This window comes from Synchiropus splendidus, chromosome 3 (genome assembly GCF_027744825.2).
Source record: "Synchiropus splendidus isolate RoL2022-P1 chromosome 3, RoL_Sspl_1.0, whole genome shotgun sequence".
Lineage (NCBI taxonomy): Eukaryota > Metazoa > Chordata > Actinopteri > Syngnathiformes > Callionymidae > Synchiropus > Synchiropus splendidus.
In genome coordinates, this window is record NC_071336.1 from 19,545,065 (window position 1) to 19,572,971 (window position 27,907).

Genomic DNA, 27,907 nt, shown 5'->3' on the forward strand with positions numbered 1-27,907 from the left:
AATTTCCAACAAAGATAAGACCGTATGGGAGGAAAGCCACGCAAGTACGGAGGGAAAATACAAATCAAATACAGAAAGAACCCAGGTTTGCCCCAAAAACGTTGCCCAAAACTGGAATTCAAGTTGTCTTTTTTGCTGTGTAATAAACCAAGCCATCAGATTGTAATAGTACTTGTTGCTGTACACATGACAAGTAGCAATTAACAGTTAAATAGTTGTCACAGGAACAGATGGTAGTAGAAGTAGTTCTTTTTAGTACTATCAAATGCAGAAGTTCATCCATCCATCCATCCATCCACTTACAAGGGCAGCAGCACCCCAATTTTTTGGGGTATTCTCTGACTAATGTTCATGCAGGGAATCTTGTTAAGAGAAGGGATTATACAGTAAGGGAGTGACTGGGGAAGCATCTTTGGGTGAACATTTCCTACTAAAAGCAAAACAAAAGAAACCGTCATAACAACACAATTAGATTAGCAAAAGTCTCACACACAACTTCAATGTTGTGGAAGCGTCTTAAAAACAGTTGATTCATTATAGCGGTTTAACAATCTCCAGCTTTGTAATTTTCTCATCTTCTCTCTAGTCAGTGTTGGTGTCCCAGATCAGAATCTTAACAGATATTTTGTAATTGAAATGTTCGCCTTGAAGTTCCTGCTGAAGTCATGCTTGGACTGTTTGGGCGATAACTGCTGAGCACGCTCACAAAATCAGTTCTCAAACTAATGATACATAGCGATGGGATTATAATGGAATCAGGTGGTGCTCTGCAGCAACATTGTTGTCCATCTGTTTTCTCCTACTTACTCCAGGTTTGGGAGATGTTGGACGGAATTCAAGTCACATGGGACACCCTGGAAGGCATTGCATCAAGGGGTCATGTACTAAACCCATGGCCGACAAGATTGACAGAGTTTCAACACATGAGTTGAAAATATAATAGAATATACACACACAAAAATAGGCCTTCTAGGATATCATGGCCTTTTTTTATTCATTGTTGTGCAGATTTTACGGCAGATTTTTTTTTTTTTTAAACTGCAGTGAATGTTGTTCTGGAACAACATGACAGGAATAAGGGCTTTTGCAAATTAGCTAGTTAAAAAAACAGTGTCACCTTTAAGTCTGAAAACGCTCCAGTTATTAACAAAATATGCTTTATTTGCAAAAAGCTATAGTATGTGCAAAGAACACACAAACACATACACAAAATAAATTAATCAATGTATATGCAAAAAAATTTTTTTTAAGTACAATAAGTACAAGTACAATAAAAGAAGTACATATGTTTTATTATGATGCTCAGGGAGTTTCCGCACTGACTTAAAGTAGTGAGTGCTTGTTGTGTTGTTATGAAGCTCCTCAGGGCGCAGACTGACGGACGTTAGGATGAGCAGAGACTGAGTGGTAGAGGTGGGGAATGTTGGTGTGTGGGAGACCAGAGTTGTTCAGCGGCTCATTATACAGTGAATTAAAGCAGTAACTGGTGAAAGATCATGTTTACAGAGGGTCAAGGATGGGGAGTGTCAGAAATAGCGTGGAGAAAGATGGATCTCACAGTCAGTTTGTTTATGTCCGGCCCATATTTTGTTCAGGTGACGGCGCGCTGCACTAGTGAGTTCCACTTTTTTGTTCCACCTATTCAACATTTGAATAATCGAAACTAGTTTATGAATCAAATCGTCCAAATCGTGACACTTGAAGGCAATATCTGTGGGCAATTATGAGCGGTTGATGTCGCACTTGACTTCATCTCAACTAGGTGGTAGTGAATATGATGAGGCGCGGGTGAAAAGAGACCAAAGTGATGAGATAAAATTGCCATGCCTCGTCGAACTCGCAGGGTTTGGTTGAAATTGGGTTCATAGTTGCGTAGATATAAATATAAAAACACACACACAAAAAAATATAATTGCTTTATTGCTTAAGGATACTGACTGGTTCAGTTAGCAATTCTGAAGTCGCACCACCAAAATATTCAATGACAGAGAAGTGACAAATTTGGCTGCGGAGCAAATGGGCCAACAAGGTTGATTATTTAATCATTGCAGAGTACGACACAGACTCCTGCCAGATCCCGAAAGCGGCGTGTGAAAACAGATGTCATCTGCTTCTGCTTCACTCCCGCAGACACGCCACTGAGGTTCCGAATGTTCCGCTCAGCTCCATCAGACAATGATGAAGAAGACGGTGGCCTTCCTGGGCCAAAGTCAAGTCATCAGAGAGCCCAGAGCCGTGTCACTAGCACTTATATAAGTGTGTGTGTGTGTGTGTGTGTTGCGCAGTCACTAACAATGACTGAGCCCCCTGTGGTGATGTTTTCATCTCTCTATATTAGAGAGCTAATCAGTCACAGTGGCGCGCTGCGACACAAGCTATTTTCCTCCAATTCTACACCATGACACAGCAATGGCTGTAAAATATCTGTTCAATCTGATGTAAATACATTTCATATTTACCTATGCCAGGAGGTCACCGTCAACTGTCAGTCACAAAATAACTCAAAAACAGAAATAAATGAATAAATAAATGTTAGGGAAACATGGAATCATGAAGGACTCATCACTTTCTCTGTCACTCTTTTGTTGACTGTCCAGATTTGGTATAAAAAACAAGGCCCCACACGTAACGTACATATAAATCAAACACAGAAAGAAGTGAGGTTTGGACCAAAAACGTTGGCGACATAAGCAGACATAGCAACTGACAATTAAATAGTTGTCACAGGAACAGATGAATTGTAGTGGTATTGTAGTGGTAGTACTTCTTTTGAGTACTTAAGCTATCAAATGTAGAAGTTGTGATTCTAGTGAAACACATTATCAGTCCACCACCCCAACCATCCATCCATCCGTCATCTATCTATCCATCCATCTATCCATCCATCCATCCATCCATCCATCCATCCATCCATCCATCCGTCTCCTTCTCCAGCGCTTCAGAATTTGGAATATTGAAGCGTTCCATGGCCAATTCAGAGACCTAGTCCCTCCAACAATGTCCTGTCACCCACTTGGACACGTCCAGAACACCTCACCAGGGAGATGTCGCAATAAAGCGTCACCTCAAGTGGAACTGGTTTTATTTGATATTTTTGAGACAGTAGTTATTGCAAATATGTGTCTGGTATACTGGAGATTGCCACTACAGTAATAGTTGTCATTCTATCGTCCCTTTGACTCAAACAAGAAGAACATTTCTGCTTAGCACAAGCCACATTAGAGTCCACATTATCACTCATTTGCATGCAACTGATTGTGTTTATGTTGGCAATTCTAAAATATGTGTCAGAGCAGAGACAAAGCACACACAGCAGCAACAAAGCCCTTCATAAGAGGCTCCCGATGAGGAGTCCAGCTTTTAACATCCCTGAGAGAATGAGCAAGGATGCTTTTATTTTGGTCGGAGACATTCCATGCATGAAGAGGCATCTTGCATTTCAATTAAGCACCGTCTGTTCACCGCCATGTGGAGATATTGGAGCTAAAAATGAAAATAGACCGTGTGTCTTTGTTGTAAACACACAACAGGTAATTAAGCGGTGGCCGACAAGAGTTGCACATAATCCAGAGTGCTGCTGGGCAAGGGCTTCAGTGCTGCTGAAAAACTCCTTCTCCCTCTGTTTATTAACTTTCCTTCCACTCTGTTATCCCTCCGTTCTTTAGTATCTGGAGAGTTTGGCCACAGGCTGTTAAGCCTCTTGTGAATTCCATGTAAAGAAGATGCAAATAGACCTCAGTGCTGAATACCAGATGAAATAAAACAGAAGGTTTATCTAATGTGGGTCTCGACGCCCGTCATGCAAGTTGACTTTGAATATTGCAGGCTGTTGGAATTATTTGTGTGATTCATTCATCTATCTCAAAATCCAAAACAAACAACTACTTTTCAAATCTCTTGCATACAGTACATGCATATGTGAGGGTTAGATGGTCAGTTAAAATGAAGACATTTTGTGAATTCCCCAGACATATTTATTAACGTATTTAACTGACAATTTGTGTATCTTATTTTGTTTGCCTCCATATAGTTTGTTAACATTTCCTTGATTTCTTCGTAACTTGGAAGTTGTGGGATGTTTGAAGAGAAAGGCTGAAAAGCAGCATATAGGAAACGTTCACATAGGCTGGCTGATTCATCACAATTAATAATTGTGAAAATTGTGTAGATCTCGAATATCAGCTGTCTCCCTGTTTCTCGTTTAAACACAGACCCTGGATAAACCCTTTCTCCTTGTTCACCTAAGTTCATTGGGGTTTCTTTGGACACTTTCGCAGAGGATTGAGAAGTCTGTTTGCAGCATTAGCCACTAAGCTAATAAATAGTTGGTTAAAAATGTTCCTCACAGTCTGAACACAACATCCAACTACGGACATAAGAGAGTGGTATTCAGACTGCACTGCAACTTACTTTAAGGTCGTCATCTCTGTGAGGGAGGGCTGGGTGGCTTTCAGGTAGCTGGCACGCCGCGCTTGGACCTTTGGCGATGGCTTTGGACTGCAGTCCGAGTCGCCACTGTCGTCTTCCGCCATGGCCTTGATATAGCTTCCGCTTCGCATCCGCCTGCATGGTATCTCATCATCTTTTCCCAGTGGTGAAAAACCGCTCCAGTCATCCTGAGGCACCTGAAGAGAGGAGGCGAAAGAAGGCAACAGAGAAGTGAGGACCGACCAAACCCGAAGGCTCTGACACGTAGACTTACATGAAAATGAAAGAAGAGATGGTGGGCTTGAAATGTTTTCAGCATTTGTTTAAATCATAACCTTCTCCTAAGTTTCTTTCAACAAAGAAAAGTCGCCATACAGGTAAACAATAAACTTAAAAAAAACCCCAGACTCTCTAGGAACGCAATGACTGAACTCATAAACGCAAGGAATAGCTCCAAAATTTGCACTTCTCTTGAGTGTGTTTTCTCAGGCTGATGAAGGTAAAAACTCCAGGATTTATCTAACACAGAGGGACTAAAAGACACAGCCAGAGAAAACAAAGGGGTTTTTGTTCAGCACAACTACTCAGCCCCACTGTGACTGGCTGTTAGGGCAACAGCTCCGGAGTGAGGGAAATGAGATACAGACGGAGAGAAAAAAAAAGTCATTAACAGTAGTAGCTGGGAGACTAAAGTGGAGGTGGGGAAACAACAGCCGGAGTTTCTACCAGATCTAATGCAGGTGGTTCTTCTTCGGTGTAACTTTTAATTATGATTCAGATATAATTAATTCCCCAATCTCCCTTCTTATAGTTGACCTTGCACAGGTGGGAAGCTTTTATTAAGTGCTTATGTTCATGAACTAAGAACTGATAAGAACCTTGTTAAGTCAACATGACAATAACGATCAAGTGAACCCTCTATAAAAACAACTAAAGCTCAATGTGAGTCTCACAAAATCGTTTAATGTACCTTGTGCTTCTCCACTGTTGTGTGTATCTTGGCTTTGTTTTACAGTCTTTCAAACGTACAACCTCACTAAGCCCACTTTCCCTCTATCAAACTCTCCTGCCCTCCTTTCCTGCTTTTTACTTTCTTCTTTCACCAACTTCACAGTTGCCCTGATTTGCTCCCGTCAGGTTTCTCTCCACACACACACACCACCTATCTTTTTTTCCACCCAGAGCAGATTCCATTTCTTTCCTCCGGCTTTTACTTGCAGCTCACTCCAGTGAATGAGGAACTCATGCGACAGGAAAAAAACACTTTTATCTTCTCCAGAACAGCAGCTGAACACTCTTGAAGTGGTGGTGGCACATTTCCATTCTCTCTTGCCATTCAAATCGTATATTTTGAGCATTTTTAGTCTGTCTCTCTTCCTTTTAGCACTTTTCTCATCCCGTACAATGCAATGTAACTAGGGTACAGAGAGGGCCAGAGAAACAACTTCCTTACAAATCAGTCTGATCTCAATTCTGAATATATTGCTCATGTCTCCAGTAAGTCCTGCTCCATTGATTCTTGTCAAATCTGCCAAGGAGTGGGTGATGTTTTTGACGGTGTCGGTTTGTTTGTCAACAGCATAACTCAAACAGTTTGACATGGATTTTCATGAAATTTGGTTTAAAATGAGCACACTCACACTCACACTCCTATGGTGTTGTCATGCGGGCCTTTGCAAGTGCTAGGTATTAACTGTGTTGTTTCCTGACATTGAAGGCAGCGTGTCAAGTAATATAAAGATTCAGGTATGGGTTTCGCACTTTAAATTAATCTTATGTCAATTGGTGGGAGGTACGAATGCTGTTGCTTTGAAAGCAGGCCACTGAACTAGGTACTTGGTGTTCATACAACCGGCCTGAATCCCGGCCAGAACTCAGCTTTTGCTGTGTGCCAACACAATTCTAGAATCATCGTAGTTGTTTAATTGATTTAACTGTACGCTGTGTTTTTATAAAGTTATGTGAAATGAGCTCCATGGCAGAGGTATGCACTTTCTTTGTACATTTTTTTCCATCAATGAACTTTTCAGACAGAAATGACAGAGGTGAATGGCATGCAATGGTCTTTTTCACAATGAGAATGAAAAGTCACGATTAAACTAATGGTCATTCAAGGCGATCATGACAACAGATGAAGGTTGGACAACTTATGATGGAGTAGACATTGATGAAACATGGCATGCCGGACCATGAAGGGCATCTTGAACCTTCCTACCTGTAAGAAGTGGCAGGTGCGTCCCTGCTCAGCTTTCACTAGAGCTTTATCTAGGTTGACAGAGGCCTTCTGGTAGACCTCTCTGGCTCTGCTCACCGTCAGAGTAGAAGACCAGGAGCTCTTCTTAAGCTGGAGCTGGCTGTCTAGTCCACCTACTAGCTGGAGACCCCCGCTGCTTCCTCCAGAACAAGTAGAGCACTTCACATCGTTGTTACTTCGAGACGACTTCAAAGAATGGGCGCTGATGGTGTTATAGGACTCCATAAAGTACTGAGACTGGGATTTGTCAGGGTGCCGTCCCATTGTCATAACACCAGAGGGCGGTGCCCCGGCACCCCCATGGTGATGGTGGTAGAGGCACGCCTCCCGATCCAGAGTATCGTCCGAGCTCCAATAGCCTGAGGTAGCGGTTCGCATCTTCGGCTCAGATTTGGAGCGATCTTTGCTCTTACTGCGCTTACTGTGCTTTAAGGTGCCAGATGAAGAAGGTGGGTCATCAGTACCAGACTTTCCGCCGTTAATCCGCCCATTTCCACTACCAGCAGATCCAGTAGGGCCTTCTAAAGAATGGGACTTGGTAAAAAGCTTCTGAACTGAGTGAACCAGATGGCGGATTCTACCAGGACTATCACTTCGTTGATGTTCTACTGCCGTGCGTTTGTACTGAAGTGTGTGATATCCTTCACGCCGGACAGGTCCCTGGTGTTCAAACTGCTCCAGTAAGTTGTTGTTGTTCCCAACAGCTCCTCCAACAACTTTACTGTTTCCTGGTGGCCCCGTGTACGGCACCACAGCGCCGCACTCCTCCTTCAGCTCATGGTGTGAGCTGTAATGTCGGCGAGGGAAAGTACAGCTCGCCAGATCTGGGTAAGTGCTGCTTTCAGACTGGAAAGAGCTACGCTGGTTGTAGCAGGGATGGTCAGGAGGATGAGCTTCACTAGGGTTCAGGAAGTAGGATCGTCGATCCACGTGACCAAGAGTCATCGAGTCATAAGACGGGTCACAAGTCACGTTGTGGTGGTGACTGTGACTACTGGACAGGCCTTTCATCGTCATCGTGGCCAGGTCGACACGCACATCCAGATGCTACTTCCGTCTTCTCAGGCCTCAAAACAAGATCTACAAAGAGAAACAACAAAAAATAGGCTTATAAATAACTCACATTTGAAGTGTCTTGAGCTGCAGAAGAAGATGGTTCCAGACACTTCTTCACACACGAGAAAACATCCTAGGTCATGGGGCGACTCAGCTCTCTCTAGCCCTGCAAAGGTTGGCCTTTCAAGCCCTCAATAAACACAAGCCGCCTAAATATAGAATCCATTTGAGTGTGGTTCCTCATCCTCCATCCGTCTGCACAGTTTCATTTGCCACAGTTGGTTTCAGGAAAATAAGAAACTAGGGCTAAAGGAAATGGAAGAGAAAGAAAGACTATATTTGAAGTCTCCCTGATCTATTTTGAGTCTTGACAGGGTGCCATTATTATTCAAGGATACGCATTAAGCAACTGTGGAGCTTAATCAGAGAGTAGATTTTTATGACAGCTTTAGTTTCTACTGCATAGCTTTGGGCCATCTAAATAAATGGGGGAATTTTAAGTCTTGTTGAATCAGCAATTTGCTTCAGTCAATCATCCATTTTTAAAGCAACCTTGTTTCAAGCTTTGGAAATTGAGGTTCGTTTTCATATGCTGACTCCTTGAGGCCACCTCAGTGGAGCAAGAAGAGCAATGGCTCACGTAATATTTCAATAGTGCTCACAGCTCTGTGAATAAACTGTGCGACCTGCCGTGTGAAAAGTCAAAAGTCCATCGCTTGCAAAGAAAAAACATGACTCAAAGCTCCATTGTAAACCAGCTGAATCATTGATTTTAAAATGTTGGTAAGTTGGAACAACCGCAGCAGGACCTCTGCATAACACTGCTCCATAGCTGGAGTTATAATGTACATTGCACTTCATTATGCAATCACATTTGACGCCACTGACACTGACAAGACCTCAGGCTGTTGCACCGGACCTGCATTGTGAAACTCTTTGACATCACTGAGGTCAGCACTCTCTGCCCCCGGGCTGCTGAATGTTCGTCACTCATTGCCAAATGCAGAACAGTGGAGCAGTTTTTTCTCCCCCCGTTGTTTTTAATTTTTAAACATCATATCTTTTGTCTTTTCCATCTTTGTTAATATTTCTGCACTGACTAATCAACACCTTTGGTCCACCTGCCATGTAAAACTTAAGTCTTGGCGTCGCTGTTCAGCCACAAAACGCATCAATAATAAAGGTTTGCAGCAGATTAATAGCACCTTGTAGCAGCTTGTATGATAGAGCTGAAAAAAAAGTTTGAAAACTCCACTCCCACTTGAGCAAACACAGTGACATGACAGATATCAGCAGAAAACCCTGAACAATTTTCTCACAAACTACGCAAAATAATTATTGTCAGTATAATGATATTAAATTAGCATCACAGCTTTGTTCGATTCTGGCAGCTCTATCCTCGCTCCTTCTAACTCCCCGTTTGTCCCCTGCTGAGGCGATGTTTTGCTTTTTTTTTTGGAAAGGTGGGGTATTTAAAAAAATATATACATTTCCTCAAAAAAATATTAAATGAAGTAAAATCCTTTGACTTGACGCAGTGACTCACATGACGTCAAGAGAGGAGAGCAAGAGTTAAAACACACTGAAGCATTAGTTATCCTGCACACACATACAAAACATTTCATTAATCTCACGTTTTTTTCTCTCAAATTATTTTTTTGCGACGAAAGAAGGGCTAATTATTTAATCCCACATTTTTTATCTGTTCTAAATGTAACTTAAAGGAAGATTTTATCATTGCGAGGTTTAGTGTGATTAAATGAGATAAAACATTTCCAGCCCTAGAAGAAAGTGTTCATCTGAACAAACCAAAGCAGTTGGACTCGGCAGCATAATAGAGCTATGGCCTTGTTCTGACAAGGCTCTGCCAGAAATATTCACTAAAAGGCTCTTCATCTGGAGCCGAACACACTGCATCATATTAGTCTGCAACTTATACAATTTACTTCTACAGCATACAATATTGTACTTTCATAAATAATTTAGGTGGGAAAATGGCAATTTTAGGATTAAAAAAAAGGTACTAAAAATTAAATCCAACGATCCTGTGGCACCATAAATCACTTGAGGGATTACTGTATCATACATTGGGATTAAATAGTCCCCTTGTTTTTTAAATTTGTCGAAGCATTATATTTTTCATAAAACAGAACTGAACAGTGTTGTGAGTTGGCCTGCCGCTTCACACAAATAAAGATGGAGCATTAACATTTGAATCAACTGACTGCCGTGATTTTCAACAGCAGTACACTTCAATTGGCGACATAGATGGCGCAAAAAAGAAAAAAAAATACACGGTTGATTGTTTACATGGATGTGACACATTCTATGCAGTTGCACACTGTGTGCACGTTTGCTTCATGGTTCACTAGCTCAGAGTTCTCTCTCTCTCACACACACACACACAAACACACACACACACACACACATACATACACATCCCCCGCTACATAGAAGCCACAGATAATCACAGCCAGATCCAAGGCAACCCCAACTCCTCCTCCAAAGGAAAACTAATTGGTCAGCTGACAGAGTCTGGTCCTGCCAAGGTAACAGGCGATAAATAACCTTTGCCCTCACACAGTGATGTGAAAACAACAGCCTCCATCAGCACCCCTTAAACTAGCCCACTTACTCATCTGGGGGCTGCTGACTGCAGAACCTTCAACAGTTCTGGTGGACTGAAGGTGAAGCTAACAAGACAATCACAGGAGGCTGGGCACGCAGGTGTGTAGAAGTGACAGTGCCGCGGTGGAGGCTGCACAGGAATACATTACTGAAATATACAACGCACTATCAAAGGCCACCCGGGTAAATAGAAAACGTGAGGGGGGAGGGACAGGAAATGAGTGTGAAAATGTGGAAGATGCTGGAGCAGATTGTAATATCACATCAGCTCAGCGCAGAGCTAGAGGACACTGTAGGGGACAAATGCATTTATGAATACAATAGTACTGCAGTTGAGAGTCAGATTAACTGTTGCTTTCAGTGCTACATTTTCCTGCTGGATTCCAGTGATAAGTCTATAATTATGTGTTGGGATTGCTGTGGAAAATTGCATTCAATTCACATGTTCACAAATTAAATGATTCCGAATATGCCATCAAAGTTCCGAAATACATAAATGTATACTTTTGGGCTGGCACTTGAACCATAGATTAATCATGAATGAATTTGTAAAAGTTGTTCACAGGGAACACTGCACCAATTCCAGACATCCTTGATCCATGATGAAGGATGTTTTGGTTATGACATGAGATTGTGATGGCGGATGAAAGATTTCAGTTTGAAAAACTTCAGGATAGAAATATACTTCATGCAGGAAAAACTGAAACACTTATACCTTGATGTTTCAGCTCATGTGTACAGATCCAACTTAAATTCAATCATACTGGTATCAAATATTTAAAAGTGTGATTAATTACGACCACTCATTCTATGTTTTTAATGGGGCTGACCTCAAACATTAGGAAATGGCTTTTTTTCCTAAAACATATTTTCCAGTGAGGAAAAGAAACAGAAATTCATAATTTAATAAACTTTTTCTCGATATTATATTATATATTATATTATAATATCATATTATATTTGTTGCTTCTTTGTTTTAATTTTCTATTACGTATTCTGTTGCACAGTTTAAAATTCCCATTTTTCACATTTGTTGTACTTTTTTTTTTTTTTTTTTTTTTTTAATCACGGTTTCCACATTTCTCACCAAGCAGGAAGCGACTCTACGCCTCATTAAAATCCTCAAAACTGTTTTTCCTCAAGTTATTGTGTCATGCTTAAAATTCTTCAACATTCAGACTTTTGTTTCCTGTGTGTCCCACTTAGATTAATGTTGTTTATATTTTGGTGACAAATGTTAAATTGATTATTGCAGGGTTTCATTTGTCCTTGAGGCTGAATCTCATCTTGTTCAGCCTGTTTCAGAATAACTAGAATTCTGACTCTTCTGGTGTTTGAAGGCAGCATTCATCACAGCAAATCATTTATGAAAGTAAAAACTCTGCTCTGTACTCATCAAACTCAGAGCCCATGGGTGCTTTATAAAACACCTGAACTTTCACTAGGTATTTGTGATGATTGCTGAGAGGACAACTTGACAAATGTTGCTGGACTGTCTGCCATGTGGAATATGCTAAAGCAGGGCGCAGAGTAGAACTATACTGTCTTATCATGTAGGGAGTTAGGGGTGTGAGAAATGATACACTCCACTATTGCAATATTTTAGCTATTAACTGCAATATATTTGTGTATATTTGTTGAAGCTTGGGTCAAAACGTCACCGTCAACCAAGCTAACCACGATGGTTGAATCTGAGGACTGAGGTTGGGAGTCAAGGCCAGTTTCCTATATCGATTCAATTTCAATTCATGAAGTTCAGAATTGAGTCATTTGAATCAGGATTGAATGTGCTCTTGAAAAATGAAAATGGCTTAGCTGTAACAAACAACTAAACAAAATATAAAAGGCATTTTTTTCCTTCTCACCTTAAACAAGATGTATCTTTTTTAAATGTACATAAAATTTAAAAATGTAAACGTATACAAAATGTTTCAGCCTGAAAGTATACTTTAAGTGCAACGACAATATTACTGTAATAATACAACAGCAACAAAACTCAAGTCAAGAAAAAGTCTTAACATACTAAACATTCTTGTATATTCTCTGTATAACTCTCTTCAACATTTCAGCTTTTTCAATACAGGTGTGGCTTGTCAGAATCTCTGTGATCTGATGAAGTGTGTAGTTAATGTCACGTTTGACTGGGTTCAAAGTCATGTCCAGGTGTCACAGGTTAAAGCACCCTCTCTACTCATACACATCTTTCACATACCCATTCATCCTGGGACAGTCAAATATATTGCTGCATGACGTAGTGTGGTTTAAGCACCTGACCAAGCTGCTTGGTTTTATCGAGTGCAGGCGTAACTCTTCACAAACAAAAGTTGCAGTAGCTATTGTTATTTTTGATGGCCTTCAGAGAATCAGCTGGTAAAGCCAGTGATTCCCTTAGTTTCATTTGTTTTCCCTAACACTGACATTCCCAGCACAGTGTGACATCACACTTGTCCAGTGGGTTCTGAGGTTCGTAGTATTTTCAGCTCTGCAAGGCAGTTCCTTCCAACTCCTTGTCTTCAGCTGTTTTCAACCCAAAATACTGTAGTTTACTAGTGTTTTACCTGAGTCGGCGATGTGCTAACTTCAAAGCTTCAACCACATGCCACTGCGCAATGACCCACAAATCAATCTTGAAATTTGTAATGAAATCGATTTTAAATCGACAGATTTGATCATTTCACCCAGCTCTACTGAAGACCAGGACCTCCAACAATTAAAGAGAAGCACAAATGCTTGAAGAAGACAACAAACATACGAGCACTGCACCGTTGTAGCATTTTAGCCAAGTCGGAGTGTTTACTACTCACAAGTCTGTGGGCTGCAGTAACAAGTGAAACCAAAACGATGATAGACAGACCAACAGAAGTCTCCACAAAATTCTATTTTTTAATAGAAGACCAGGTATATTTTATTTATTTCAGGAATATTGAAATAGGTTTGTGATTAATCTCTTCTGAAGCAGACTGCAGCATTTGTGATACAACAAAGATATAATACTGAATATATAACTGGACTATCATTTGCATAATCGTTTTATGCAAATGACATTGTAAGTTTCAATAATTGTGCTTGTAAACAAATATATATCACAATAATAATAATGTGTTTACAGTGTCACAATATACATCACCTTGTCTCATGTATCATGCCGCCAGATACCTGCCAATTTTCAGCCCTTGTAGCAGATAGAAGGTAAAGTAAGTAGTATTTGACAACTGCTTTCATGACGGAAGTACCCTTAAAAAAAATCCTTTCAGTGCTTTTCTGGTCCTTGGCTGCGCATATGTCTCTCCAAATTCCTCATGATACAAACCAGCAAAGTCTACAAAAAGTCTACAAATATTTGTGGCTGCTTCATCGTGGGTCGGACACAAAGGGTCATGCCCTCCTCCACGGAAAGTCTAAATATTCTATATCTATTTATAACAAACAAAAGGGATGTTAATCTGCAAATGCTATTAAGCAAGCCATGACCTGGCTCCGTCTGTGACATGAAGTCAACGTGATAGCAGAGCAACCATTAAAATATGCCTGCGGCATGACCCAGTGATCCAGCAGACACACACATACACACGCACGCACGCACGCACGCACGCACGCACGCACGCACGCACACGAGCCCCCTAGCACAGCTCTACACTCAGATATTAATAATGAATCTCTTTACTTTGGTCATTTCAAGTTTTGTGAAGGAAGTTTCCCTTGCATTGCCCTGCTTCTTGACCACTTCTCGCCCAGTGTTCCAACTTAACAGTGTTCATTTCAGTTGACAGCAGCTCCTTCCACTGGCTGCTGAAGCACGGAATGTGACCTAAATAAAAGGCCCTCGCAGTGATACACAGCAGCATGTTTGTGGCACAGCTGTCTGCAGCCCAGCACTAAAGCTGTAAAGCTGAAGTTGGGTCATGCTGGCGAGCTGCCACGTACACACACAACCTCACTGACATACAGCCACGCAGTGTGTCTGACAGGCTCTATGTCTCGGCTGAATTTGGATGCCACTGCTTTGTGAAGTACAGTTTATCAACAAGAGGAGAAGGATCTGCTGGTTCAGCTGCATCTGTCGGTTCCAACTCAGAGTGACACGGAGCAAGTTTGTGGACGGCTGTAGTTACGTATTATGATCTTTGTCTTACGTGGCCTGCTGACCTAGTTGTGTGTCCAACTATCTGGCCTAATATCGGCAGGAAAGCTCAACAGGCTGGAGGTTAAAACCGACTGACTTCTTGACTGAGTTCACTGATTTTACAAAAAAAAAAAAAAAGAATTCTGACTTGACATTTAACTGGTCAATACAACTCATAAAATCTGAAAAGACAATTACCACTAAAAAGGTAACTCCTCCTAATATAGTCATGTGAATCATACGGAGTACAATAGCACAATCAAAAAATATTACTTATTAACTATTAAACTATTAACTATTAAACTATTAAAAGCGCAATTTAAAAAAAGGTTCTGGATTTCAAATAAACCCTCATAGTTTTACAGACATTTTGACATTTGGCAGAAGTGCACTGGGAACTTTTTATTTCTGACAATGAATGTCGACTTAAGCTTCTGGCGATATCACTGGTCCACTACAACAAGTCTAGCAGGATGACATTTCAGGGGAGTTACCAAGTTCCTGGCCAAAAACGACACTGAATCGAAACACATTCACAAAATGCCATACATACATCTTATAATATTACATATCTGGCATATCTCAGAATATTACGACTATTTTGTGGAAAAAATACAATGGAAACCCAGCCCCCTGCATCACACATTCAAACTTACTTTGAGTCACTAACTGAAGGACAGATGCAAGTGGCAGCAAGTGTTTCACTAGATACCCTACAGGTCTGTGGCCTCCAAAAACTTTTTTTTTTTACTTTTTTACTTTGCAGTAAATGGTAAGAGAAACATCCTTGATCCCAACAAAAACACACCAGTAACAAACTTTAGCGCGACTCATACATATACACCGACGATGAGAGCAATAAATCCAGGAACTCTATGTGTACGGAAGATAAAAACATGCAGAAGCACCAGTTCAGGCTCCTACTATTTCATATTTGGAGATCACAGATCTGAAAATGTTAAATGAGGTATCCACATTCGGTTTCCACTTGGAAGAAACAACAAAGTCGTCATAATCATTTATTCATGGTGGGTTCACTTTGAAGATGCATAGAGTGAGAGCCACATCACAAGAAAGATTGCGATCTTTGTGGTAGTTTCATGTCAACCATGAGAACACTGACGCATCTGTCTCTTCTATCAGCATCAAATGATTATTACGGAGGAGAGAACCGAGGAAGAAACTTTTGGGTCTTTCAGAGACCACACGGCTACAAAAGCGCTCTCTTAAACTGGTAGCGATTCCTCCAAAGGTGGAAATCATTACCAATCTCCTCTCCACGGGGCTTAAATCACCTCCGCGTGGTTCACTTTGTGAGAGTAAATGGCAGCGTGTTTGTGAGAACGAGCCACGGGGAAAACTAGCTATACACCTTCAATTTCCTGGGGAGACAAGTTGTGTCTTCGCTGGCAACAATGTTTTTGATCTGTGGCTCCAGCTTGAGGAAAAGAAGCAGGCTTAGGATACAGTCAATCAATACAAAACGATATTTGGTTTTTCTTTCCCCTCCTGGAACCTAGTGTGAGCAGAGGTCTGACTTTCTGTGCCCCCCCCCCACTCCCATTTACCCTTGTGAGTAGGAAGAAAACATCTCCGTTTAGACCTTGCTATGATAAAAAAGGCTCCTCAATTAATCGATTATGTTTAAATCAATTGTAATCATTGCTTTCCACTATAATCCAAAACATTTTCAGTGGTGTAGCTCCTTCTCTGTGTTGCCCATAGCATGGCCTGTGATGCCAGTGTAGCATCACAGCATCCCACTCCACCGTGCCCCACGAATAGTAGTTCCTCTTTAATTATTGTGTTGAGAGCACAATGAACACATAAAAAACACTTCAGCAGTGTAGAAGGAGCTTTCCATTGTGTTAGTCACCGATAGCGCTACCTTGTCTTCGGTCACCTCCTCCCCTTAAGTAGGACGACAATGCCATTTTACTACCTCACTCACAGGCATTTTTGCAAGTTTGCAAGAAAGTTTAAAAAAAATCAATCAATGAAGAATCATATTTTCTGTTTTGTAGTGAAATATCTTCATAATATTGAAAAACAAGTGCCCTTGTAAGGTTTTAATTGATTCAAAGCTTGTAGCTCTTCATCACCAAGATTTTTAATGTTTATCTGTTCATTCCTGAGCAGAGGCACTCTGTCTGAGGAGGACACTTTGTGTCGAGCAAGGCTGGATGTCAGCTAAGACTTCATTCTGAGATTTATGTCCCCTGAAGTGAATTGCTTTTGTTTTTGGAAAAGCACAAAGGGGACCTTGAAAAAATAGGGGTACAACATTTTGCCAAAAAAAGAATACGAAATAAAATGTGAAGATGAATGAAGTCTTATTTAGTCTTGTTTTCATTTTAAGTCAGACCCAGTCTTAATTCCAGATTAATGTATAGAGTCCCATTTGCCATTTATTTTAAGTCTGACATGAAATTTCTTGACATTTATGTTCAACAATTTAAAAACAACCAAGTAAAAATAAAAAATAACCAATGACATTGTTTCATTTTGTGTTTTGTATCGTGGTCCCTCAATCATATCTGTATCACTTCATGTTACTGTGTTGTTATACCACAAGGTAAAACAGTACTCCGGATCAAAACATGCATCATTCTGAGAGGGTCAATTCTTTTGGTTCAAGAACATTTTATTTCAGTATTTATTTCAGTAAAGAACAAACTTAGAATAAGTCAAATCAAACAGGAAGACCCTTTTCAAATTTGCTGCTTTATTTTTAGTCAGCCGCATACCTCACCATGGCCTGCTCCTTTATTTCTTCCACTACAACAGACACAGATAGGGCATGTCACATGACATCTATTTACTGCTTAACCGCAGTCCCCTAAGGCTCGAATGTAATCTAAGTGAAATTTCTGAGGTCCAGCTTAAAGCTTTAAAGACTATAAAGAGACTGTATTATCACTCCACTGCATTCTTTATTCTTCTGTGTTATTCATTTTGTGTAACGCCTGAATTATTGATTCGGTAGCTGCCCTTCCTGGGTCTTGTTCTCCTGAGGTTTCTGCCTCTTTTTTTCTCTTCCCACCAACTACTCTTGTGGAGATAACTGAGTGGCACAATTCCCAGAGTAAAGTAAACCTTCAGTTTTCTCAAATTGTAAGTCTATGGGGGAAAAATGCTCTTTTTTGTCTTTTTTTTCTATTCAGCATCAGTTTGAACGAAGAGGCATCCGTAGATCAACAATATGCAGGTTGATCTACTGGCATTCACCCATTAGATGTAGGGCTGAACGATACCTCGTTCTTGTATTGATATCAAGATGTCAACATTCAAGATATTAACTTCATAAAACCAATGACATCTGTTTGTTGCGTTTGAGATCTCTGATGACACAGGCATCCAATCACCGAAACAATTTAGCCCCAAAAGATTGATGAGAGAACCATGAATCAGAGGGGAAGGTTTTCACATTTCATGAATCGTTGACGATAAAAACACTTGCTCACGCGGTCTGCTTCTTCATATAGACTTCAGTCACTATGATGTATCTTTGGGGACTTTTTCTGTTAAAAACATGCTGAAAGTCATCGTGATCATGAACATGATGTGTTACGTGTTATTCGCATGTTTGCCGTTTCCACACTTAGATGTGATGAAAACTAGTCATATCACATTGCTTGAACATATTGGGGGTGGCAGGACTCTCCCGTTGGTGAGAAGCCGCACCATATGGCCGAAGCTCAAAGTAGAATCGCTGCTCCTTGGCAGTGACACCACTTGGTGAGGTGTTCCAACATACAGTGTAGCAATCTATGTTCAAAACAAATAAATGATTTTTGAGGCTATAATTTGACACACCCATGTGCACGCTTCATTTTAAGTTTAGCAGACGCACGTATTCGCCCCAAACTTTTGTGACCCCTTCGTCTTGGAGCTGAATTGACTATTAAACAGAGGAGGACGGTGCTGCAGGTGTGTGTTGTGCAGGGCACCTGGAAAGTGCTTATCACCCTCATTTCAGGCAAAATGACACTTAATAATGCAAAACATCAACCGACCCTTCAAAATAGGGGGCATAAATAATTGAAGCTGTCTAGTCAGTGAAAGACAATTATAATTTCAGCACAGATCAGAGGAAGGTTGACTTAAACTGTTCCCCGTGGAACATGAAGTGACAGAAAGCAGTTTCCACACGCAGTCGAAATAAAAAACGTGCATGAAGTGAATTCACTTATTCTGAGGGCCACATTAGTCAACGCAATCACACCACTATTACAACCCTGACCTGGATACATAAATATTTTAACACATGAATATTTGAGAGGAAAAGCTGATGCACAGAAGAGGTGTAGCGCTTCCAAAAAGTGTGTCCCTCACAACAGGGGGTTGAATAAACTGAACAGATTGAGGGCCCCTCTTCACTCAAACAAATTTGAAAAAATTGTTAAAAACATGGTGAGATTTATAGCAAGGACTATTGCTTTGGATTATGTAACTTTCTTCCTGAACAGTCATCCAAAAAGCTGTTAAACATTAATTCCTCAGCACATTTTTAACAAGATTCCATAAAAGAGTAAGATGTTCAATGTCATTCTTCATGACTCCAGTCTCTTCTGCTTTTCTTGCTACTATAATTCAGTGTGATACCCAAACATTCACAGAAAATAATGGGCATAACATTTTTAAATGTTGTGTTTTAAAAAGATAAAAAATAGCAACTCAATTAAAGGTTGCATTTTATGTATATATTTTAAGGATGCATTTCACAGAAGAAAATTTTGGGCATGAATATTTTTGACACAAAGAGCTTCGTTCATTTCATTTCATTTCAACAGACAAACCTAACACTGCAAAAAAAAAAACATACTCCGGGGCGCACATATCCAGCCCCAGCCCACAGTCCCAAGTCAACTTGTGATCGACATGTATTTATGTATGTTAAATCAGACTCACAACAAATTCATTAGTCGTCACTCACAGATCATGGACTCGCCAATACCCGAGTCTGTCAGCAGAGGCTGTCGCGGAGTGGAGCATTAGAGAAATACACTCTCAGCTCCAGTGAAAATAAATGACTAAAAGTGATCAATGATAAACATTACACAAAATGCAAAACACAAATTTAGCTGACCAAATATGATAGAAACCATGATTTCATCAGAAATGTCTTATTGGCACAGCCTGATCTAACTCAGGAGTCTTGGTAACTACTAATGTATTAACTAAAAGTAAAACCATGAACAAAAGTCTTAAGATTCTCTCAACTGCCCTTCGGTGTTGTTTGGCTGCATGATGTGGCTTAGTTCCATTAAACACCAATCAGAAAAACAGCACCCCTGCTGGCCAAGGAGTGAATCGAATTTTTGTGAATCAACATTGAATTGGGGAAGGTAGAATAGCAATGCATGGCTGAATCGATTGGTTTTACACAACTCTACTGCATGGTGTGTATTATTGTATTGTATGTATAAGATCTTTGTCAACAAATGCACATGTGGACTGTGGTGTGTGCTTGAGACCCTTTTTACGACAGTTTGCAATTCAACTCTTAAACCCTGTTATGCTTTGAGTAAAAAGCTCTCCAACGTTGAAAAATCATGAAACTATCAGCAACATTTCTCTGTCCGCTGTCGATAAATGGTGGACAGGACACCATTGCCTTTCATACCTTTGAACTTCCCAAAAAGACACGTTATAGGGAGTTTTTAGGAGAAAGAAAATGAGTGTTACTATCAATCACAGTAACACTGAGAATTCAAGAATGAAGGGATAGAAGTGAGATTAGAAAGGCTTGTCTGCACACAGAAGGAAGGACGACCAGCAGCTACTCCAAAGACGAGGTGAATGTCCAAGGTCGGATGTGTTACTTATGCAAAATATTTGGTGAACAGCTTTCCCCAAGTGGATCAACGACTCAAACAAGATCCCAAATACTGGATGAGCTTTTCATTAAAATGGACTCCGGGACATTTCTGGTCTTGTGGGTGGTTGACTTAACTTTTAAAGAAACGCTAAAGTTTGATGAAACTGAAGCTGAGTTTGGCTGGTTGTGAGCAACAGTGTGTCACCGCCAGTCCATTTGTCAGGCAGAAGCGTGACAGACGCGCCAATTAGTCTGCTGGTGACAAAGAAGCTGTCTGGTAGAAACAGCAAACGTCAATCCATCCATGAAGTTTTTATCAAGCTGCCGATACGTGGCGACAATGGTGGATATTTAAAGATGATTCTCTGTGTTTAACAACGCAGGCTCTGTGTTCTTGACAGTCAATGAATTACAACACAGTGACAGAAATGAGGGTGTTGGTTTAGAATGCAGTTTCAGATCTTAGTTGCCTGTTTAGAAACAGAAACATTATAATACAGCATCACTAAGCAATGATGTATTACCTGTCACTCACATGACAGATGACCATTGTTCACGTTTGTGTTTTCAATGAAACGCAGCATCTTAGTACTCAACATCGGCCAAAACAACAGTATTATGTATTGAAACTTCCGACACCACGTGTTTAATTCGGAAGAGAGGTAGGATTTAAACTTAAAAAGTCAGCTGTTATGTAAAATGCATGTTTATAAGGCTCTAAAAAGAATGTGAAGCAGCAGACGCCATTTCTCTCTTCAATTTCTTAATAAAGTTATACATTCAGATAGGCAACCACAGAACTTGGACATGGAAGCAGTGCATCGCCATGGAAACCAATCTTGTTTCTCTTTGAAAACAATTGGTTTTCACTTCAGCTAATGAGAACTGGAGTGAAGCAAATCACTGTGGGATGAGAGTTGTGGATCGAAGGAGCAGCTGCGATTTCTCATTTTGATATGATCTCACCTCCTGATAAAACCCTGGCTGGAACCAACCAATCTTTCTGGACTTCTCAATCTTTCGTTATTCAGCACCGTCTGAGCGTGGCAGTTTTCATGCAGTGTAGGACCAAACAATCAAGGACAGGTGCATGAAAAAGCTTTGTTGCAGGAGTAAAAGAGCAAACTAGTTTCTCATTTATAAACAAGAACGAAATTCAAATGTGAATTACGCCTTACAATCACGATGTCCACCAAGTAGGTTATGTAGTTGTTTGCCTTTGCTAGAGATTAACTTAGATTTGATACATGGGTGCCGCTAGATTTCCATTGCAATTCAAATTTCTTATGACTACACTATTGTAGCAATTTGATAGTTGTGATTTTTATTGACACATAACAGCAAAAATATACATCTCAATGATCAATATCTTCTTTTCTCTATTTTCCCACCCAACAGTTTTCCAACAAAGAAATTATGTCAATAACATTGCAATAAAAAAAAAAGGAAAAAAACAAACAAGAAAACAAAACAAAAGAAAAACAGTCACACACACACACACACAAAATCACCTCTACTGAGTGACAACCCTAGCCTTGTATAAAAGACAATGTGAAACATAGCAACAATATCGTATGAACTTGTCAGTGGAACTTCTTAAAAGAAAACAAAGTTTTTACAATTTCAACTGTTGAGTAACATCTCATAACCACCATTTATAACTGGGAGGACAAGAATTTTTCCAGTTTAACAATATGAGTCTATGGGCAATGATCAGAGTAAAAACTGCCATTCTGTATTTAATACCCTGAAGTGGACAGTTATTGCTGTGGATCCCAGATAGGGCAAGTTTGGGATCAGGGCTGATTACATGCCCTGTAATTTCTGACAAAGTAGTAAAAATCTGGGACCAAAAGTTAAGTAAATGTGGGCAAAGCCAAAACATGTGTCCAAGAGATGCTGGATGTTGTCTGCATCGGTCACAAAGAGGATCCATGTTTGGGTATATTGTGGCAAGTTTCACTTTTGAATAATGAAGACGATGTAATATTCTGAATTGAATGAGTCCATGTCTCACACATATTTGAAGTCTGGTGTATGTTTCCTAATGCTTCCTCCCATTCATCATCTGTGAGGGACAGACCCAAATCACCCTCCCAGGCAGATTTTAAATGATCTAGAATTGTTCTTTGTTGAGTCATCAAAGTGGTGTATATAGAAGAAATTGCTCTCCTGGCTGATGGATCTGAATGATAGTTGTGATTTAAATTTCTTTATTTACTATTATATTTGAGCAATAGTCACACCCCCCCCAAAAAAACCAAGGCTAGGTAAGGTGGTGACCGTGGAGGTATTTGTGTCTCTATCAAGAGTATAATTTACTCTTTATGAAAACCTTTAATGAAAACCATTAATCAATAAAATTTAAGGGCTGAATAGGTTCAGTGATTGACAACCTTCGATTAAATTTTAGCAGTGTTCTGATGTTCCATCTAAATTTAGGACGATTTTAAAAGAACTGTAATTCACCTGCTTGTAATCACAGCTGCTCTACCGCTATGCTACGAAAAAAAACATACGTAAAAAGCACGTCAGAACACTGTCGTTCTTTCTACTAGTGGACTATAATGTATACTGGTGAGTCAAATGTGTATATACAGGCCTGACACCATAATCCTTGAGTCAATTAATAGAACGATAATGAAAAAAAATAACTTGACCATTTTGCTGGCTTTGATTAATTGGCATGTGCATGTTTGTTTGTTTGATTTCCTCGTCTCCTTCTGCTGCTGCAAGCTGTCTTCTCTCTCCATCGGTCATAAACACATCTCCGGGCGTGTTTGTAGGACTGCGAAATGAACAAAGTGACCCCTCTTGTCGGTCAGGTCTGAGTTTAGGCAGCAGACAGTAAGTTTGGGACTCAGAGGAGAAACACACGACAATGTTGCCAAAATAATGGGACGACAAAAAACATAATAACAAAAACAAAAGCCACAAAGCTGGTGTGGGAATATTTTGGTTTCAAACCTACTGAGCGAGGTCAGCACAACAAAGTGGACGAGCTAGTTTGATTTATTTGTTCTCATATGGTGACAACAAATAAGGAAGCACATCAAACATGCAAGTGCAAGACTATGAAGTTTAATTATTATTATTTTAGAGATTTTCGTTAACAATGGTAAACATAATAAATAAAATGGTGTGCTAGTGTTATTATTGATAAATTATCACTAAACTACATCGCTAAAAACCCTTTGGGTTTGAATATGGATGGCCAACAGCATGTCATAAGTCAAGTTCATATATTCCACTTTTAGAGTTGTGCAGTCCCTGCTGTGGGAGGAGCACAGCACAAACCCCAGAGTCACCCTCCCTGTTCGACACAATCCCAGAGCAGCATAATCCATCAACGCAAGCTGTGGTCCATATGCGATAATGCTCCTAATGTCTGTTTGCAGCCTCTCTCCTCCTCGTGGCATTTCTGCTGTGCTCACTCTCTTGCGGCTGATAATAAATGAGCTGCTTCTTCATTAACTCTGCTATTTCCAGTAATGTTGCGGCTCTTGAGCAGCGCAAATAAAACCAAACATCCCCACTTAAACTCCACAAAACCAACTAGATTTATGTAGCTGCTGCTAGAGCGCGTGCATGGGAAGATGATCTGTGTCTCGCTCGATTCTGACTCAGTAGACCAGCATCACTGCGCACCATAAAGCTAACAGATTCCAAGTGGGAAGAAGTATTTACGCCCAAAGTACAAGACAGTCAGTGCACTCACTTGCTAATGTCAGTCAACATTAGAGTCAGGGTGAAGCCAGAGGCAATTAAAGAGGCAGGTGATTCAGAGTGACTGATACAGTTAATTACAAGTGTTGCCCTACAATGAACACAGCCACAGCCATAATATACTTATAGCCATTGAACCCAAGTGCCAAGCATCTGCATGCCGCCCATTTGAAACCATCAAAGACTCATCTGAAAGTGGACCAGTGTGGAGCATTTCTGTCTCATCAGAAACAAACACTTAAGGGATGATTTTCATGTTTTACCCAGCAACGCTAAGGTTTTCAGCTTCGTGATCTCTGGGCTCATCTTACCACAGTGGGTTTTCGCTCCTTATTTTAGAACAACTCAGTCACACGAGGGGACAAAATGAAAGACACAGTCCAAGTCATGAGTTGAACAGAAATCATCACCACAAATCACATCTGTCTGCAGCCAAATTCCATCATAAAGCCTCAGAGTGGTGAATTTCAAAATACATAAATAGCATTCCTCCATCACAAAGAAACAAACATTCACCTTTGTGAGCCAGATTCCATCCATTCATCCACAAAACAATTTCCCTTCTTGGGAAATTCAACATTAAGGTCAAATAGTACGGCGTGAAACAGGACGTTCATGGGTCGGCATGATATTAGCATGCACCGGAGGTAACTTCATTTTAGGAGGACTTCACGTCAGGTGTGCTCATTTTCCAAGCCAATTTTTTCAGAGACAGTTTTATAAAAAAGTGCACTGTAAAATTGGAGCTGTTTCAGGTGTCCACACAAATCCACTGACCACAAGCTAAAGCAATGTTGTACCAATGCCAGGCCTGCAGTGGCCGCGGCGTTGCAACAAACAATGACTACGGTTTGTTGCATGCACATATGAAGCTCATGCATCATCCTAGCGTTGAAGCATAACAAATCGAAAGTGGAAAGAGTTGTTGGAGCGACGGTGAGGTCAAGCTGTCATTGCAAGGTACACTGAGCAGCAAATCAAAAAAGGCAGATCCGGACCAGAAAACAGAAGAAAGCAGAAGTTTGCTTGAAATAAATAAGTGTTTGTGGCTGACTTCTCTGTAGTTGTCATTATAGTGACCAAAGGCCTGACACAGGACTTGATACTCGGTCTCCACATCCGTGTGGACAGAGGCTACATTAGAACTAATTTAGAGCCCACAAAAATTACTTGGGAGGCCAGATTTGACCCTTATTTGGCATGCATTATAGTCGCTCTCTTCTTCTACTATTGGTGGATTCGACTCAGTCATCATAACAGCTCAATTTCTCTCACTTTTGTTCTGCCTTACATGCGCTTGGCTCAAGGTTTCTGCCTCAAGCAGGTGGTTTGCCTTGCTTCAACGCTATCTCACAAGATCTGGCAGAGGCTGTTCTCACCACTTATTTTATTTTCAATAAAGCACTTTGAAAATGTAGCCAACCCATCATTTACACCAGTTAGCGCTACTATCACTGCAGCACATCGTGAAGGACCTCGTCCCACATCTGGACATCATCACATTTGACCTTCCACTTAATTTCAAGTTTATTATTATTCAGTCGCCACTAAAAGTACTCGCACCATTCATAGCACGATTCCCGTGATGCACTTCATCAGCTGAAGCTCTTAAAACAGCTAATGGATTCTCCAGCTCTCCAAATCTACTTCAGTCTGCATGTTATCATCACCTGGCTAATTGTGTGTCACTCCCGCTGGTGGCCCAGGTTCAGTGGTGTTCAATGACGCTGAAAGAGAAGGCTTATTACAACACTTTAGATAATGAGTCACTGCTAATCAATAACTCATTATGCAAAGAAGGATGATCATTGTAACATATGGTCTTTTGAAGGAGCGCACAACAGAAAACAAAAGGTTAGCAAGGGCGCAGTTCTGTAGATGCTTTTCCGTGTTTATTTCACTCTGGATGACTACAGTCTCCCGATATACAGCATATGATTGTCACTGGTGGCTGTCAAGTGAAGTGTTGTCAAATGTAAAATACTGCAACACATAGCATTTGTCACTGTGACCCCAAGCAAATAAGATGGTGTTACCATGTTGCCACTCCTTGAATAGATTTTGACGGCACAAGTATGACAGAAATCCCTTGACACTACTTGCTGTAGCATTTACCCATTCAGACAAAGCCAGTGCTGAGCCGAGATACAATGCCTCACCTTTCCTCGTCTACACACGATTTCAAGCCTGAGAACTACAGTAGATTATCCTAATCCAGTCTTTTCTTCTAATCTGTGAATATCAATGACCATTCACACCACTAAGAAGAAAGATGCATTTGCACGCCGTCGTTGGCGCATGAAATCCCCGGCTGAATGTTCAATCATTCCATTTCCGATGCCTGCTCACTTCCCTTCTCCACTGTGACACCAGGAACACCCACTTCTCCGTCGTCTCCACTTAACAAACCCTCCATCATCTGTGATCATTCCCTTCAATCTCTTCTTCCGGCTGTCCAGGCTGCTCGTCTGTGATTGTGAGAGTCACAGCGCTCCTTCCCCTTGACTGCCATCTAGCACATCATCCCAATCGAAAACAAACAAATTCTCCAGCCAACAAACAATCCTACTTGCACTAAGAAAAAAAACCAAAACAAAGCACATGTGAATCAGCCTCAGCTCATCTTCTTCCTGGATTCATGAGCTCAGTTTCCAAACCACATTAGGTCATTTCAATTGGCCTTTGATGATCCCAACCAGAAGGAAAGTATTTGCCATGGTCACTGTAAATCCAAGTATCTGGCAACACTATCGGGAGGTCTTAGTAGTTCAAGGCAGGCTAATCTAGAGCTGATCCAGATATGGGCTACCGTGCATAATTAGAAGTCAAGTACCTGCGGTAGGGTTACTAACCCATTCTGATTTAATTAATTCAAACAGGCGAACGAGATGTTTACACACTGGTGGGAATAACTGCCAGCTGTTCCAATCCAAAGTCAGGCTTTGAGCGCACCCATTTATGAAATTGACCGAATCCAGGCTGGATTATCTATATACTGAAGTGGGCACATTCCCAGGGGCACCACGGTGGAGGGAGGTATCAAGAGACTATCACAATACTTGTATTATTGTCTGTATATAGAGTACTATAATATCATTTCAACAAATAATACACTTATAGTTCAAAGGCTCTTGAGTCAAACTTTTGCCTTTGTAAACTATAGAAAACAGGCTTTTACCTGTTTAAGCGCAGCAGTTGGCGTGACGGAAAAAAGTTATTGAAGAGATTGTCATTGTTTTTAACAAAAGGACAATTAGTGCCTGCAAAGCTGAACAGTCCCAAAATTGAGGAAGTGTTTCTGAAGCTCAATCCATCACCACCTTACTGTCTACAGTGTCTTGTTCACTGGAACATTTCTTTACACATGTAGTCATTATGTTCCTTTTTTAAAGAATCATTGACTCATGATGGACCCCAATCAGCACAGGGGTATCTTGGCAGCTCTGTAGATTGAGTTGCTTCAGAAAAAGTCATTCTTTTTGAATTTATCACATTGTTTAATTTATTGATGGGGGATACTCCAACAATAATAACATAATAACAATAATGACTCAAAAGTGCATTTTCAGTTTTTGAGAGACAACAAAACCAAATGTTGTGATGAAGATAAGCAAAACCATGGTCAGTGCGATCGACGGCAAGGTCGGTGGCGAGTATTCAGTGGAGGTATTTCTACACATCTGAGAAAGACTGACAGTAGCGATCCGTAAGATGTGTCATGCTAAAATTGAGAGGAACTGTATTTGCAAAGTATTTCCTTATACACACACGTGCATGCTGGACGGCCTCGGTGCATGAGCGAGTCTTGTACACACCACTGCTCACGAGCTCTCTGCGACAGTCACGTCACTGCAGTGGGTCTGAGAACATT

At 40.6% G+C, this 27,907-nt stretch overlaps 1 protein-coding gene across 4 annotated transcripts in view; it reads right to left on the minus strand.

Annotated features, from left to right (window-relative positions):
* Nucleotides 1-27,907, minus strand: part of dlgap1b (discs, large (Drosophila) homolog-associated protein 1b) — a 112,747-nt gene that overhangs the window by 42,439 nt on the left and 42,401 nt on the right. For 3 of the 4 annotated variants that reach the window (XM_053861265.1, XM_053861263.1, XM_053861266.1), the window contains exons 3-4: nucleotides 6,644-7,762; nucleotides 4,411-4,625 (exon numbers count right to left, since the gene is read on the minus strand). In XM_053861265.1, coding sequence (XP_053717240.1) covers nucleotides 4,411-4,625; nucleotides 6,644-7,699 — 1,271 coding nt within the window. In that variant the 5' untranslated portion in view covers nucleotides 7,700-7,762. The remainder of the gene's footprint in view (nucleotides 1-4,410; nucleotides 4,626-6,643; nucleotides 7,763-27,907) is intronic. The other variant, XM_053861264.1, reaches the window with a different exon arrangement.